Source organism: Felis catus, chromosome C2 (assembly GCF_018350175.1).
Source record: "Felis catus isolate Fca126 chromosome C2, F.catus_Fca126_mat1.0, whole genome shotgun sequence".
NCBI classification, from domain to species: Eukaryota; Metazoa; Chordata; class Mammalia; order Carnivora; family Felidae; genus Felis; species Felis catus.
In genome coordinates, this window is record NC_058376.1 from 120,458,997 (window position 1) to 120,477,539 (window position 18,543).

The window sequence follows — 18,543 nt, forward strand, 5'->3', positions numbered from 1 at the left end:
TCCTGGGATGTCAGGGATGTTCAACACTCATCAATCAATGTGATACATCACATTCAAAAAAGGACAAAAACCACATGATCATCTCAGCGGGGGCAGAAGAAGCATCTAACAAAATACTATATTCATTCGTGATAAAAACTCAGCAAAGTGGGTTTTAGAGGGAACATACCTTAACATAATGAAGGACATATATGAAAACCCACAGGCTAACATCATATTCAATAGTGAAAAACTGAAAGCTTTTCCTCTAAGAACAGGAATAAGACAAGGATGTTCACTCTCAACACTTCTATTCAACATAGCACTGGAAGTCCTAGCCACAGCAATGAGGTAAGAAATAAAAGGCATCTCAATAGGTGGGGAAAAATAAAACTATTTGCAGATGACACAATACTATACATAGAAAACCTTAAAGACTCCACCAAAAAAACTATTAGAATAAATGAATGCAGTAAAGTTGTAGGATATAAAATATACAGAAATCTGTTACATGTCTATACACTAATTACAAAGTAGTAGAAAGAGCGCTTACAAAAACATTCCCAATTACAACTGCACCAAAAGCAAAAACTACCTAGGAATAAATTTAACCAAGGAGGTAAAACACTTATATTCTGGAATCTATAAAAACTGATGGAAAAAACCAAAGATGACAAAAACCAATGAAAAGATATTCCATACTCACAGACTGGAAGAATTAATATTGTTAAAATATCCATACTACCCAAAGCAGTCTATGGATTCAATGCAATCCCTATGAAAATAACCAATAGCATTTTTCATAGAACTAGAACAAATAATCCTAAAATTTGTATGGAACCACAAAAGACCTCAAACAGCCAAATAAAATAAGAACAAGACAGAGGTAGGACGATCCCAAATTTCAAGATACCTACAAAGCTACAGTAATCAAAACCATGGTACTGGTCCAAAATTAAACACATGATCAACAGAACAGAATATCCAAAAATAAACCCACACCTATAGTTAATCTACAACAAAGGAGGCAAGAATATTTAATGAAGAAAAGACGGTCTCTTCAATAAATGCTGGAAAAACTGAACAGCTACATGAAAAAACCAAAATGGACCACTTTGTTACATCATACACAAAATCAATTCAAGATGGATTAGAGATCTAAATATGAGACCCAAAACCATAAAACTCCATAAAACAGGCAGTAATCTCTTGGGCACTGGCCTTAGCAATGTATTTACAGATAGGTCTCCTCAGGCAAGGAAAACAAAAGCAAAAATCAACTACTGGAACTACACTAAAACAAAAAGCTTTTGCACAGAAAAGGAAACTCAACAAATCAAACAGGCAACCTACCAGAGGGAGGTGGTGTTTGCACATGATATACTCAATAAGGTGTTAATATCCAAGATATATAAAGAACTTATACAACTCAACACCAAAATGAAACAATCCGATAAGTGGGCAAAAAAGAACCTGACATACACTTTAAAAAAAAAAAAAAAAAATACAAATTGCTCAACAGACACATGAAAGTAGGCTCAACATGAAAGTAGGTGATTAAGCATCAGGGAAATGCAAATCAAAACCACAAGGAGACATATCACCTCACACCAGTAAGAATGGCTGGTATCAAAAGGACAAGAAATAACAAGTGTTGGCAAGGATGTGGAGAAAAGGGAACCATCATGTACTACTGGTAGGAATGTAAACTGGTGAAACTACTGTAGAAAACAGTATGAAGATTCCCCAAAAATTTAAAAACAGAAATACTGTATGATCCAGTAACTCCACTGCTGGGTATTTACCCAAAAAAACCCAAAAACACTAATTCAAAAACATATATGCACCCCTATTTTTATTTCAGCATTATTTACAATAGCCAAGATATGGAAATAACCAAAGTATCTACTGACAAATGAATGGATGTGGTATACACACGTACACACATACTACTCACTCATAAAAAGAATGGATTCTTGCCATTTGTGACAACAGAGATAGACCTAGAGAGTATTATGCTAAGTGAAATAATTCAGAGAAACACAAATACCATACGATTTCATTTATATACGGAATGTAAAAAACAAAAACAAAATAGACTCTTAAACACAGAGAACTGGTAGTTGCAAAAAGGAAGCAAAATGAGATTAAGATGTACAAACTTCCAATTATAAAATAATTAAGTCACAGAGATGAAAAGTATAGCATGAGGAACATAATAACATCGTAATAACATTGTATGGTAACTACACTTATCATGGTGAGCATCAAGTAATGTATAGAATTGCTGAATCACTACACTGTACACCTGAAACTAATATAACATTGTATGACAACTATACTCAATAATTACCAAAAAAAAAAAAAAAAATGTGGAGGTACCCAGTTACCCAATTTTCACATAAGGAAACAAAACAGAGAATTACTATTATACATAATTTCCTCTCCTGGGCTCCAGCAATTCCAGGAACAAAAATCCACAAGTTAGTGGTAAATACTAGGTATTTTTCACAAAGAAATACTATTCACATCTGTAACATACAGCAACCCCAGAAATCAATTCTAAAATAATCAGACAAATACATTCAGTACCTACCTCTGTTTCCTTTTCTTCAATAATATTTACAAGTCCTAAGAAAATATTTTGTAGTTTGATCAAAAATGGTTCTGGATAAATTGCCCAATCCTCCCATGCTCTGAAACAGGTCATTACCCGTTGCTAAATAAACAGGAAAAAGACAACAAATTATTATTTTAGGGCAATGTCTCAAACTTCATCTCATGAAAATGACCATCACGATTTGCTGTATTTCCTTTAAACCAAGATTCTTGATAAAAAACAATTTAACTATCATTATATTTTTAAAAAATCAATGTCACCTTCTAACTAAAAGGGAATTAGAAATAAAAATAATGAAAAAGAAACAGTAACTATTTTGTTCTTGACCATCTAAGATCAATGCCCCATACCACAAGTGGTACACGAGGCCACAATCTGGGAATAACTTAGAAATTTATGACAGTTGGATACCAGGGTAGCCAAGTTTTGACCCGAATTCCTTTATGGTCCAATGAAGTACTTTCTTGATTCTGGATATACTTTTCTCTTCCCATCCCTAAACCTTTCTACAAGCTCTAATTTATAGTCAAAATTTTTAAATGTAGTTGTTTAAATTCCCTAATTGGTGGGGTCACTGGGCATCTTCCCAAGTTAAAAATTTCCTAAAAAAAAAAAAAAAAAGGAAAGAAAAAAAAAGTTGTTTTTTTTTTTTTAAGTTCATTTATTTTGAGAGAGAGCACCAGGGAGGGGCAGAGAGAGAAGGAGAGAAAGAATTCCAAGCAGGCTCCAAACTGTCAGCACAGAGCCCAACACGGGGCTGGAATCCACACACCTGTGAGATCATGACCTGAGCTGAAATCAAGAGTCAGACACTTAACCTACTGAGCCACACCCAGGCACCCTCCCATAGCTAAAAATTTCATTCCATGAAAAGTCTCCCTCCCATGAAAGTAATATCTATTCCATTATAAGCAAGATTTTTTGTTTGGCTTTCTTAACACTGATTTACAAAGAAAGAGGTTATAAAAAGTAACTGAATATATTTTCTAAGCATGAATAACCAAAATTATGTTCCTATTCCAGCCAAATTATATATACCATTCTAAAACAAGTGATATTCTGAATTCTTTGTGGAAAGACTAATACTTAAAACATTTAAATAAAATACTTCAAACTTAACACCGAACAAAACAACACTAGATAAAATATTTCAAAATTTCAGATATTTCTGATACTGAAGATAAAATGGCAGTAAATCTTAAAACAATAATTTCTGAAAGATGCACATTATGTCCTATACTTGTCCTATGTACTTCTCTAGCCCTCCAATGTGGTTGCCAGCCCCTACCCCCTGCTTATTAACACTAGGGAAAAAAATAAAATAAACATACCTTAAAGTTTTCAGACTGTAAATGGCCTTGAATTGTACGATAGGTAGCATTGAGGTCTGAAAATATCTGACATAACTTTGTTTCAAAACTGAAATTCAAAGAATATAGATTTATGACAGAATTTATTAAAAAACCCCCATTCTACTTCAGCATGCTAGCAAATGAAAAAAACTCTTAAACTCAAAAAAAGAAAAAAAAAAAACCTCATAGATTAATCAAGTAACTCTTCAAAAATCAATAACTACATGTCTAAACTCTTAACACTGAACTCCTTATTCTGTATGGTTATGCCAAGAATTAGTTTCCTTGATTAACAAGGAACTTTACATTTATGATACATTAAGTTACCTAAACTGACCTCTGTTTTATATTAGGAAAAGTTAAGTGACTTGTCCAAGGCAAAAAAAAAAACTAGTTAGATTGAACAGCTAGATTAAAACAGTTCATGTTCTGTCTTTGGTCTCTTCCTTTATGCCTCCTATTATTTCTATTGTTTCTGTTTATTTACTACACAACTGGCTAAATATGCAATAGAAATATAAAGTTATTTTTTAACGCTTATTTGTTCTAGTGTAATTTATCAAAAAACTAATATGAAAACTTTGAAAACATTTAGCTTAAAGTGGATTAATGAATGCAACCTGATTTTTTAGAAAATTCTATGAACTATAAAGAAATTCAAATTAATTAACATTAACAAAATAATTCTCTCTTCTGAATTCCTTACCCTTATATATTATTTCAGGAATATCAGCTTACAACATTATACTTACAATTTTCTATAATATGAAGCATTGGCAACTTTGGCTGAAGAGTTATACAAAACATCAGAAACCAAATATAATCTGGCAATCTAGAACACCAAAAGATAACATAAATGAGATTAAAAATAAAAACGAGCAGCAAATAATATAGCTAGAAAAAAATCCGTATTGAAATTTTTTGCAATTAGTGGCATAAGGCTAATGTTTAGCTATAACGCTCACAGCTAATTAGAAGGGTTATAAGAAATTCAACATTCCTGAAGCCACTACTTTGGCAGGGATAAAATATGTAACTCATTTCTATTTCAACCGGTTGATAATCTGCACATCAATTAACATAACAAGTTTCCCAGACAGAAGGAAAATAAGACTGCATAGGAAAGATTTCTTCAGTCAAGTTTTTCATGTAAAAAGGAAACCAATTTCAATCCAAAATGAAGTCAACTATTATTTCTTTTACTTAATTAATGTTCCATAAAGAGAAATTAATGCCCATACCTTTTTAGGGAGGGGTGTTTTTAAGATGGACAATGACTCAGTAATGCAATCCACTATTTCTTCAGCAGCTTCAGCATTATTAAGACAAAAAACCATTGCATCTCCAATATCATTTTTCCTTGGAGTTAACCCCCTCAGGATTTCTTCTAATTTGTCCCTCTGTCTGAATACAAATGTTTTTAACATAAATATCTATAGACATAAATTTCAAATGCCATTATAGTTTCTGCTCACAAACTAATTTCTTTAAAACCCACTCAGATAAAATTCTGAAGACTAAATTGTGTTAAGTCTGATTTGAGTCCCCCAAATACATTACATTTCTTTGAAGAACTTACATGGGGGAAGAATACTTTCTCATAAATAAATAATTCAGTGATTTTTAGTTTTCAAATAAAGTAAATTTTAAATTATGGGCATTTTTTTGCAAGAAGTGTTTGTGAGTGTCCCAGTCCTATTATCCCATTACAATGGAAAAAAGCCTTCATGTTCTTTACTTTCTTTTGAAGGAAGTCAGTTACTTTAGCACTTCTGCATCAGATCACAACAGGCTAAAAGCAGGGGATGACAAACTGTCTGTAAAGGATCAGATAATAAATATTTCAGGCAATGCAGATCATATAGTCTCTCTTGTAGTTACTCGACTCCACTGCTATTAACACCAAAGCAGCCATAGACAACAAGTTAAAATGAAATAAAAAGAAAAAAAAAGGAGGGGAGAGGGCATGATTGTGTTCTAATAAAACTTTATTTACAAAAACAGGAGGCAGCCAGATTTAGCCTATAGGAGGAGTTTGCAGATCCCTGGGAAAAAATGATGAAAATACATCTTAAGAAGCAAATAGGCTTCAAAAATATATAGCTCTCCATTAGCAAATGCTTTCACAAACAATGAATCAATGCAGCTAGCATTAAGATTTACTCTACACAGTTGAGTATATACTCCTATATGCCATAACCTCTTAGCCAATTTTTTTCCATGAGGACCTCCTCTTAATATTTAATAGCTGTATTTGTTTCTGCTTCTTAAACCAGTCTAACTTCACTGTACCCATAATGACTGAGCACTGATAAATATGTTTCCATGGTGGCCACACATTGTAAGCTCTTGTGGAAAGGCTTTGAATAGTCAACCATATGATTTCACAAAGCTCTACAGGAATTTTTCCTCTTTAATGTTGCATTCAGAGAGGCAAGAATTCTAAGGGTCCCAATATAATTTCTCTAAAAACCACAAGTATTCCATTGCTAGAGAATCATTGCTTAAAAGACCATCACTACTCTTCATCAGTAGGAAGAGACAAAGGTCAATAGAATACATACTTATACTTACCAAGATATTTAAAATTACAAAGCAATACAATGTTGGTATTCTAAACATTCACAAGTAAAAGAAACAATCACATTTTAGAGTTAACATCTTAATAAGATATTAATTAAAGCAATTATTAAGGTGACTTTTCTGAATATGTTAACAGAAAAGGAAAAAAATTCTTACTCTTCCTTAAGTGCTCCCTTTTTACTAGGCTCCTCTACAAAAGCTTCTGTTTCTTGTTCTTCTGACATCCCATGCAGGTATGGATTTAATGGTGGTGGCCTCCAAAAAGATCCATTTTTGAACATACGAAAATCTTCCGTCCGCCACTTAGTCGGAGAATCTCCCTAATAAATGTACAGAATGTTATTAGAAGGGTGAAATACTCAGAGTCAAAATTAACAAAGCAATTGATTCCACTTGCCTGCAGAATAGAATAAAGCTTCCACCTATAGTAAACATGGGCTGGTGTCTGGTTTTCAAATAAGAATCTAAAACAAAACAAACCCAAAAAACAAAAATTAATCATATTAAGTGTCTTCAAGTAAATATAAACAAATCAGAAATAATACTTGCCTATTTCATTTAAAATAAAAACCAAAAGCAAAGATCCCTGAAGAAAAATACTTACCCACTGCCTTCTGCCATCTATCCCCTTCCTCACCCTAGCCCCCAGACAGCCTTTGTGACTAATGTTAGTACTCAGAAGGTATGTATGCATCTTACAATCAATTTTATTGAACGCTTACATGTAGGCTATTGTATCTGGCAGTGGAGAGATTTTCCAAAGATAGAAATTTCAAAAGCAGTGTATTTTAAAGACTTAAGAGTGTTAAATGAATGCCTTAGATACCACAGCTATTCAGAAGATAAGCAATTTTCTATAAATCTCCATTATTCTACTATATCTCACTTATGAAGGGCTTTCATTGAAAAGCACAGAGTATTTTCCTCCTAGAGACTGCTAAAAACAATGTTATGCAGTTAACTAAATCAAAATCAGATGGAAAACTGATCCAAGTGCATCCTATTTACTAAAACTGTCTTCTCATTCCTAGGACAAAAATAACCCCAAACTTCTAGAACTTTATTCTTGGAAATATTTTTAATTCCAAAAAACAAAGGTTTTTTTTTTTTGTTTTTTTTTTAAATGTTTATTTTTGAGAGAGAGGGAGAGAGACACAGCATGAGCAGGAGAAGGGCAGAGAGAGAGGGAGACACAGAATCTGAAGTAGGCTCCAGGCTCTCAGCTGTCAGTACATAGCCCGATGCGGGGCTCAAACTCACAGACTGCGATATCATGACCTGAACTGAAGTCAGCCACTTAACCGACTGAGCCACCCAGGTGCCCCTAAAAGTTTTTTTTTAAACGCACACCTGAGGACAAACAAAATGTGGTTTATACAGGCAATGGACTATTATTCAGCTTTAAAGGTAAGGAAATTCTGACACATGCTACAACATGGATGAACCTTGAAGACATTATGCTAAATGAAATAAGCAAGTCTCAACATACAAATACTGAATGATTCCACTTATACGAGGTAGTCTGCACAATAATATGAATGTACTTAACGCCATTCAACTATACACGTAAAAATGGCAAAAATGATACATTTTGTTATATGTATATTTTACCACAGTAAAAAAAAATTTAAAAGAAAAAAAGCACACCTGAACATAGGATTGTTGATTTCTCTGTTCATAATCATAGCTTCAAACATTGGCCCTTCACGTACAACAAACTCTATCATTCGATGTATCAGGGCGAGTAAATTCCTACAACAACAACACAGTTAAAGAAAATGGATTCAGACCTACCACTACATAAAACTATACTTGTCCTAAGTTACTATAATTGTGCAGAAAAAGATTATTCTGCTGACTAATACAAAATTTTATACCAAAAAAATAACCTGGAGCATATGTTAATGCCTTCCTTGTGCATTAAGAGGGAGCGGGATAATGGGGACAGGGGAGTTGGAGGGGAAGGAAAGGAGAAGGGAGGGTGGGAAACCACAACACAGCTTCTTAGCAATAAAGTTTTAATTTTTTAAATGCCACTTAATTTTACTTTCAAAATGCAAAACATTAAATTATGAATCACAACTAATTGGAAAGCTGCAAATATATAAAATCAGTAAACTCAGAGCTTACATGTTATCATAGCCATCTAAAAACTTACATACTATCTCAGTTTTAAAAGAAAATATTCCTAAACCAAGCACTTTGGTGGTGGTATTGAAACGTTATATACATAACTATAATTTATAAAAAAGCAGAACTATTTAACAAGTTTAAGGCCTGATTTAATAAAAAATCCATCCAACTCCTGTGCTTTTCTGGTACACATATAGCAGATGGAGTTTTTATTGAATCTGACCTTTAATGAGGCAACATCCCTTTGGATCACACTTCAAACTAGTTCACACCACTCATGACATGTATAATTCTGCCTGCATATTATGACTCAATGAAGCAATTATATTGCCAAAGACTTAAATGGAGTCCGCTTTCCAAAATATTCCAAAAACAGGGACATGGTGAGATGCTTTTCCCACTTTTCAAAACAATTACTTTCCAGTATCTAAGCCAAAAAGAAACTTGTAACTTTTTAGTACATTTTATTGGTTGGGCTCATAGAAAATCTTTATTTTCAAACTCTAGGTCCTAAAATCATGTGATATATAACACTATTTTAGACATTGATTACAGCATCAAGCAAAAATGACTCAGCTTATTATAAGCTGCTTTTGATTTCTCACTTCACCAGTCCCCCAACATACAGAGTTGGCAAATAATAACTGGGAAAAGCAAAAGGATATTGGCTCTTGGTACAAGGCACACACTAAATTACACCTTTAGCATTCCCAGCTCAAATTAAGTTCATATAATTGCTAGAATATGAATAGAGTTATAGAATAAGACAGATTTTTTTGGATCTATAAAGCACTGCTTCAGAGTACATAAACAGTAAAATAATTTATCTCATGGTCATTATAATTATTTTCTTACAGTTTTCAAACAAAACTACTTAAATGGACACTAAAATTTCAACATAGTGAAAAAAATTAATTTTTTTGACCTCTTTAGATCAAAAAAATTATATGAAAGTTTAAATCTTTAATAAAGGGGAAACTATATTTAAAACTATTCATTCAACCTCAAAATTGTTAAAACAAAAAACCAAAAGCATCAATTTTAAATCTAAAAACTAGTATTAATAGTTCTGCAAATAGGCAGTTCTTGATATCCAAATAAGAATGTATTCTTGGCATCCATACAGCTAATGATATCATTTTGAGGGAAGGGAGATAATGTAAAGTTATGATTCAGTTCCAAAACTCCCACTGGTATGTGCCAAATTGAAGTGAAGGGAAATTTCATGTGAATATCATAATATATAAAATCAATTACTAGGGGGACAAATGCTATACATACAGAAACTTATACGAATTAAGTCAAATGCAACTTGACTTGAATATTATAGATGAAAAATGGTTTAGCAAGTTTAAAACAAAGGATTCACTGTAATGGTGAGTTAAGACTTTTCAACAAAATATTTACTCAAAATTTAGTTTTGAAATAAGCTGAGCCACATGTAAAGCTACTACTGGATATATGCTTTTAAATGCTACAAAAATACTTTCCTGTGAGTGCTTTTTTATCAGTGGAAAAAAAACCCACTATAGTTTTAAATAGGCTTGTAAACTGATAAAATCTATTTTAGAAAATTTAAAGTTTAAAAATATTTAAATGTTTCATGTGATTATTTAAAATCAAAATCTGACAATTAGTTTGTTGCTAACCCGAATTCAAGATTATTAAAGAATTGTAATCACACAGTTTTTTCCTTAAAGATTGTGTATTTAACATCATTTTTAAAAGGGTGACTTTTCTATCAGAATGAAACAGTGTAGTACAAAAAGAGGATATATTTTAAAGTGCATTATTTTATTTTAAAATGGCAATTATCTTACTCTGGGCAATAACAACCAAAAAAAAAAAAAAACCAAAAAATTGTCTCTCAGTTATAATAAAACCACATTTATTGGAGTCGATCGTACCAATGTCTGGTCAAAAACTGTATACTTTCCCAATCCATCCCATGATGTTTTCCTGGTCCCCCGCTGCCGCAGACAGTTCAGCTGGTGTTGCTCACCAAGGCCAATGTCAAAGAGAATTTGGTATTCTTTTGTGTTCATTTATTATTCAACCAGTGTTGTGTTCCTGTGTTTGGGAAAAGGCTTAGCTTGACTGAGCAAGAGCATACCTAGAGCATGAATTCTTCTGCTTTATCATTATATTGAAAACGAAAAAAAGGAAGAAAGGAAAATAAAAGAATTCCAAATACCTTTGTTACCATGAAAAAAAGTTTCTAGTATGTTCAGTGTTCATGAAATGAATTGGTAGTAATTCCTAATCAATTAGAAAAAAACCAAAGCTATGCCCTTCAGTAAGGAGAACTCAAACTAAAGTTGCATAAACACAGATCATTCAGGAACAAAGAGAAAAAAAAAACAGATGGGTCAAAATGTAACATTATACACAATTTAAGATACATTTAAAATACTATTTTCCCATCACAATAGTCTAATATTATTAGACTAACAACTCCATATTAAATCTATTAAACACCTTCTAACTACTAAAGCTATAAAATCCCCTACATTGGTAACAATAAAAACAAAAAGATAAGGACATAAAATTGCAAAGTACACTAAAGTTAGTCACATATCCCCCCCAAAAAGTACTGGGAAGGAACCATTGCTCAGTCAAGATATTACCTTTTCCTCAACACCATTTTTTTTTAATTCAGAAGGGGATATTGTCTATATTTAGATCAGTAATAATAAAGAAAAACATGTACCTTTCTGTTGGGATAACCACTTTGACTATGGCTTGCGACAGAGTCTGTATATGAAGTCACATCAGATAATAAACATAGAATATGTGAGTATTGTTAACAAGTAACAAGCAAAAATATACATAATGCATTGAAAACACTACACATCTAATCACAAGTTTTGCAGGCAATGACTGCATTTGAAGTAATTATACACTAAGCAATTACATAAATGCAAATGGATGTGTTCAGTGAACAATAAATGTTCACCAAATGCAAAGAATCAGAACATTCCTGCCAGAATGCACATCAATGCACTGAAATAGGTACTACACTGAGAATTATCAGATAAAGATTTTAATTTGTGAAATAATTAACTGTTTGCCTCTGACCATACAGTTTGCTACTTTGTTCCCAAGCCTTTAAAACCAGCCCTGTCATTTTAAGTGTAATTATTTCATAATAGAACCAACAAATTCTTATAAACTTGAAATTAAGTTGGTTTTATGTTTAATAAAAAGAAAATACTCACCCTTTGCTTTTACTAGAGTAGTTAACTGTTTTTTTTAAAAAAAAAAACCACATATGCTCTCAAATACTCTAATGCCTCAGACCTTGAGAATTAAATTAGCTAGTAGCCATCCAAACAGTTTAACTATTTAGGTCTTTCTAATTGAAAAGTCACTTAACCAAATACAAAGTATCACTTTCTCAGAACAAAGTTAATTTAGATATTGCACTTAAGCAAACCTGGATACAATAGTGGACAAAGGAAAAAAAACTTAAGTGGTCAAAAAAGGAATGGTAGCCACAAATAAAAATATGACCTAGTATTTCAATACAGGGTTTCCACGGGCTAAGGCAGGGAACACATCTACTTATTTCTTTAAGAGTTGCCAAACAAAATTACACACACATTTTCTATAAAATTATTGAAAAGAAATACTACCACAGATTTAGTATTTACAAATTAGATGCGGCCCTATGTACATTTTTTAAATTACCTTCTCAAAATCCTCCTTGTTTTTAGGTGGCGGTAACATTGGAGCATTGGGGTTTTTTAACCTCTCTCTAGGCTGCGCATTAAAAGGCAGTCCTGATGGAGGTGGGGGAAGCGTATGTTCCATCATAGAAGGCGGAATGTATATTGGATGTGGAGGAATAGGCACAGCTTTACCCCAACCTAGCTTCATTTCAAAAGACATAATCATCTTTCCTACAAAAAAAGAAAAGAAAGGTCACCCTGGTAACTCTCAAAAGAAAATAAAAGATGACTGATAATTTGAATTAATTTTAACCTTTCCATTTCTGGTCTATTTTTCCCCTAGAGTTTTCGTAAGTATTTCCAGAACGAGAAAAAGTCTGAATTCTATTGAGAGACAATAAAAACTTTCTTACCATTTAAATTTTTTAAAGCTCTTTCAGCATCTCTTCTATTCATAAAGGCCACAAAGCCACAGTTTCTCTCTCTTGCTCTTTCTTCATCAGTTCTAGGCCACATAATTTTCACACTGGCTAATGGTCCAAATCTTCCAAATTCTTGACAAAGCATTTCTTCATTCATCTATTAAAAAGATTGAGAGTTTTTTGGTATGCGAAAAAAGGGAAATTCTATGCAACAGAAAGCAAAGTAATTGTTGCAAACTTAACAAAAAGACATTTTAATGCTACAATTTTCCATTCAAGTACTAGGACCTCTATCTATACAGGTAAAAATCTTGCCCTCATGGGACATTCATAAATCTTTTCATACCAGAAACACAAATAAGTGGTCAGGGTGAAGAGGCCGATGGCTAAAGAAATCAGAAATACACCTCTATGTCCCCTCTTGCTCCTTTTAAGATCCTGCATCTAAAATAAGCTGTTTTAAAATTTAAAAAAAAAGTGGGGGGGAGGGGAGCCTGGGTGGCTCAGTCAGTTAAGCGTCCGACTTCAGCTTAGGTCATGATCTTGCGGTTCGTGGTTTCGAGCCCCGTGTCGGACTCTGTGCTGACAGCTCAGAGCTTAGGGCCTGTTTCAGATTCTGTGTCTCCCTCTCTCTCTCTGACCCTCCCCGGTTCATGCTCTGTCTCTCTCTGTCTCAAAAAATAAATAAACGTTAAAAAATAAATAAAAAAATGGGGCGCCTCGGTGGCGCAGCCGGTTAGGCGTCCGACTTCAGCCAGGTCACGATCTCGCGGTCTGTGAGTTCGAGCCCCGCGTCAGGCTCTGGGCTGATGGCTCAGAGCCTGGAGCCTGTTTCCGATTCTATGTCTCCTTCTCTCTCTGCCCCTCCCCCGTTCATGCTCTGTCTCTCTCTGTCCCAAAAATAAATAAACGTTGAAAAAAAAAATTTTTTTTGCAAATAAATAAATAAATAAATAAATAAATAAATAAAATAAGCTGTTTTTCGGCAGTGATTTATTTAGGCATTTAGCAATGTTTTTCAGGCAGCAGTGATTATCGCATTTAAGAAAAGGAGAAAATATATGTTGGTGATAAAAGAAAAAAAAAATCTAATCACTTTTTCTTTTTCCAGCACCCTATGTAATCGAGAGAGAAAAGAGAAAATGGTAAATACACAATGAGGTCCAAACAGATGTAACTTTTAAAAAGAGCATGTTATTTATTACAACCACTACATTCCTCATAACACAAGTAACACTAAAATGAGGACAAGAATTAAAATATAAAAGACAGGCACAAATCACTCGTTTGCTATTATGAAGAAAGAAAAAGGAAATACATTATTAAGGAAGCAAGCTATGCATCAGAAGGGGGTAGTCTCAAAAGAACATTGACTAGCACTGGTCATATCCTATTTTGATAAATAATAAAATCAGCACATAGTAAGACATTTCAAATTCAGATAGTCCAGTTACAGAAAGAAGAGATAAACCCTTAAGAACTGCAGCAAGATAATTCAGCCCATACCAGTTAAGACTTAATTTTATAAGGTAATTTTAGAGACTTCAATAGTCCCTAAGTTCCATCAAATTTTATTTTAGATTCTTGACTTTATTTTATTGATAAAGCAGTTTTCTTCCATAATTATAAAGAATACAAGTCAACATTCATCTAACTTTTCTAATATTACCTGTGGATTAATGTTTCCAAGGTATAAATTAGTAGTGCTTGGATCTCCTACATCATGTGAGCCAGGTGCATAATCATCAAGAACTAGGACAAAGAGGAAAAAAAAAATTATAACCTGCAAAATACAAAGTATGGACAATTTTTATTAGTTAAAAAAAGCAAAAAACTGTATTACCACCAGATGATCTATTTCTTCTTGAAGGCGCATCCACTTTAAAAGGGGAAAAGAAAACAATTCTTAGTTTTTAGAATAGTTAATCACAACTATAAACATTAAAAAAAATGCCACTTACTAGAACGACGCTGACCATCAGAATCTGACTGAGGAGGCTCAAATCGGCTTAACCTGCCTTTTGTTTTATGTCTCTCATCACGCTCTTCCTGAATTCTGTTGAAAACATTTATAATCACTAACAATGAGCCAAAATTTGTTCGTTCACATCTGTTAAGAATACAACTTACCCAGGTACCATGTTCACAGAACTTGAAATATTTGTGAATAATTAAATGCCAGTACTAACAACTGAGATCAGTGAGTCCCATAGCTGTAAGTCATGAGCAAATTTCTGCTATGTCAAACAAGCATTAGAATACAAAGCCCACTTCCAAGGTGGAAATTCAACATCAAGACCACAGAATTTGTTCTTTCTTAAGTTTGCTCACTCCTCACCCATATCTCAGTGACTACATTGTTTCCACTGCAAACAGGAATCTGGACATTAAATACTGAGATACTATCAATTGAACTGCATCTACATGATGTAACCAACCCAGGTGCTGGATGAAATGCTAATTCACTTTCAAACATATCCTAAAAAAAAATCACTATAATATCTGAAACAACCTCATAGTAGGTAAGCCAGTTTAGTGGTAACTAATCAGTAAACTACATTCTTCATACCTGCATCTCTAAGCCAATAATGCAAAATACCTATGATAGCTGTTCTCCACACTATAAAACTTACTGTTTCAATTCTTCTTTGAAGAGTTCCAAATTGCTTTTTTTCTTTTCTTTCTCCCCTTTCTTCAGTGGCTATGAAGGATATAACAAGTTATACTTCATACAAAACAAGATTAAACAAAACGAATGGTTCAATAATCAGATCGTTTTAAATAATTTTTATTTTAGTGCCAATTATGTTCTAATTATTTAAATTACTTCTGTTTTCACTGCACTTCCTTCCTGTTCTCTTGAACTAAGAATTTAACAATTCAATTATTAAAGCAATTAAAGAAAATAACAAACTACAGTCTTAAAGTAAAGGACTCACTAACTTTATCCCCTAAAAGCCTGGGATAATTAGGCCTGAATATTGTTAGAGAATAACAGGAAGCAAAACTAATGAACATAAAGTAACTGAACTGCCAACTAAAGTACCATGAACAACTACCAAAAATATGCCCGTCTTCAAAACAATCACTGTAGGAGGACTATGAATTAGTAAAACAATCAGTAACATCTTTGGGAGTCCTCTTTTAAAACTGCTTTTGAAATCCCTCTCTTAAAAGTGCCAAAATAATGCAATGGAGAAAAATCGCCTTTTTTCACAAATAGTGCTAGAATATCCACATGCAAGAAAAAGTGAAGTTGAACTTCTTCATGCCATACACAAAAATTCACTCAAATGACTCACAGAAACTAAACTGAAGCACTAAAACTATAAAACTCTAAGAGAAAAACATAGGAATAAATCTTCATGACTTCATGACTTTGAATAAGGCAATGATTTCTTAGATATGACATCAAAAGCAAAATCAACATACAAAAAAAAAACAGATAAACTAAACCTCATCAAAATTAAAAACTTTGGGTTTCAAGGGACACTATCAATAAAATGCAAAGACAACTCACAGAATGGGAGAAAACATGTGCAATTCAAATAGCTGATAAGAGACTTGACTCCAGGAAGTGTAAAATACTCTTACAACTTAACAGTAAAAAGACAACAAGAAGCCCAATTACAAAACGGGCCAAGGAGCTGAAAAGACATTTCTCCACAGAAGACTACAAATGGATGATAAACACATAAAAAGATGTTCATCATCAGGGAAGTGAAAATCAAAATCACAATTAGATACAACTTCACACCCACTAAGATGACTAAAATAAATTTTAAAAATAGACAATTTTAACAAGCGTTGGTAAAGATGTGGAAAAATTAGAACCCTCATACATTGCTGATGGGATTATAAAATGATACAGCTAATCTGGAAAACAGTTTTGGCAGTTTCTCAAAAGATTAAACAAATAGTTACCATACAACCCAGAATTCCATTCCTAGGTGTATGTGTATGTAGGGATATAAAATACATATATCATATATTTGAGAACTGAATATGTAAGTCCACAAAAAAAGCCTACCCACCAATGTTTATAGCAACATTATTCATAATAACCAAAAAGTGGAGACAACCCAAATGTCAAGTGATAGATGGATAAACAGTATGTGCTATATCCATAAAATATTATTCAACCATAAAAAGGAATAAGGTACTAACATGTGCCACAACATACAGATGAACCTTGAAATATTATGCTAAGAAGCCAGAAACAAAAGGCTACATGTTGTATGATTCCATCTGCATGAAATGTCTTAAACAGGCAAATCCAAACAGATAAAAAGGAGATTAGTAATTGCCAGGGGTTGGGGATGACTAAAATAGGTATAAGGTTTCTTTCTGGGATAATAAAAATGTTCTGCAATTAGAAATTAGTGATTTTTGCACAACTGTGAATATAATTTAAAAAACAACTGAATAATTTAAAAGGGTAAATTTTATGGTATGTGAATTATATCTCAATTAAACTGCTTTTTTTCCTTTGCATCCAGAGCTATTTTAGTCATGCAAGGAAAGTCAGTATCACCTTTCAATGTAATCATATTTCTTCACCAAGTATGGTTCCAAATGACGTGACCCATATCTACATACCAACTACCATGAAAAATCCATCAAAAAATAAAAATTTTTCAATACCAAGAATACTTAAAAGAAAGTGCCACTAGGTTGACAGTATTTCCAAATAAATACCAAAAATGTTCTAGGCAAAAGATACATTATTGGAATACGTAAGTTTTCCAAAGTTAACTGCCACTATACATGCTGGTATTATTTAAATACCTCAGTTTAGAACTGTTTAAAAACAAAAATCCCATTACTTTTTATTTAAAATACAGTCAACTTTTGGGGCGCCTGGGTGGCTCAGTCGGTTGAGCGTCTGACTTCAGCTCAGGTCATGATCTCTCACTCCGTGAATTCGAGCCCCGCGTTGAGCTCTGTGCTGACGGCTCAGAGCCTGGAGCCTGTTTCAGATTCTGTGTCTCCCTCTCTCTCTGCCCCTCCCCCACTCATGCTCTGTCTCTATCAAAAATAAATAAACATAAAAAAAATTTTAAAAATAAATAAAATACAGTCAACTTTTTACTTGCAGTATGCAATGAGTACAGTAACACCAAATGTTTATCGCTCAAAGAACATAAGAATATCGTCTAAATGTCCTACTCTAATTTATTATCTCTTCTCTAGAAAGATTAAGCAACAAAACTCAACATCTATTCCAAAAATAATTATAAACAAGAAACCAAAGTCCTGCTTACAATGGAAGTACTGAAATATCATTGGCAGTGTCATCTCTGAACATATAAAGCCATTTACTTGATTATGACTTACAGGTTTTTTGGTTTCTATGACAAGAAGAGATGGTGGTCTTTCATTGGATGACTGATTTGGAGGATTTTTTTGATCTGCAAATCTTGAAGACGGCTTATAGATTTTACCTCTTTTTTCATCTGTTTCATGTTCTTCTGAAATTTAAAATACTAAGCTTCAAAACTAATTTTCAAAAATAATTTCATATTATTTGATCTTTTATTATTTTTAGTTAAAAATAAACAAAAATCAGGAAAATGTGTTTAGCACTAAGATATACTAGTGACAAAATATGAAGTTCTTATTACCACCTTACTCTCCAATACTAATTTAATTATTTTATAGTGAAACTATGAAATACATTAAAATTTTTGCAAAGTGCACTGCTGTCTTCAACCTTGAAAGGCACTAAATATTTTTAAAACTTCTCTGGCTCCAATTTCTTTAACCCATATCTGGCCATTTAT

General features: G+C 33.0%; 1 protein-coding gene across 3 annotated transcripts in view; it reads right to left on the reverse strand.

Annotated features, from left to right (window-relative positions):
- The window catches only part of U2SURP (U2 snRNP associated SURP domain containing), a 53,699-nt gene that overhangs the window by 19,529 nt on the left and 15,627 nt on the right, over positions 1–18,543 (reverse strand). Inside the window, exons 6-20 of one of the 3 annotated variants that reach the window (XM_011286158.4) lie at positions 18,098–18,231; positions 15,394–15,461; positions 14,722–14,816; positions 14,604–14,639; positions 14,430–14,512; positions 12,752–12,917; positions 12,358–12,569; positions 11,378–11,421; positions 8,182–8,286; positions 6,932–6,998; positions 6,691–6,854; positions 5,193–5,355; positions 4,704–4,783; positions 3,931–4,018; positions 2,576–2,698 (exon numbers count right to left, since the gene is read on the reverse strand). In XM_011286158.4, coding sequence (XP_011284460.1) covers positions 2,576–2,698; positions 3,931–4,018; positions 4,704–4,783; positions 5,193–5,355; positions 6,691–6,854; positions 6,932–6,998; positions 8,182–8,286; positions 11,378–11,421; positions 12,358–12,569; positions 12,752–12,917; positions 14,430–14,512; positions 14,604–14,639; positions 14,722–14,816; positions 15,394–15,461; positions 18,098–18,231 — 1,628 coding nt within the window. Of the gene's footprint in view, positions 1–2,575; positions 2,699–3,930; positions 4,019–4,703; positions 4,784–5,192; positions 5,356–6,690; positions 6,855–6,931; positions 6,999–8,181; positions 8,287–11,377; positions 11,422–12,357; positions 12,570–12,751; positions 12,918–14,429; positions 14,513–14,603; positions 14,640–14,721; positions 14,817–15,393; positions 15,462–18,097; positions 18,232–18,543 lie in introns of those variants that run through there. The other 2 variants (XM_011286159.4, XM_019810612.3) reach the window with 2 other exon arrangements.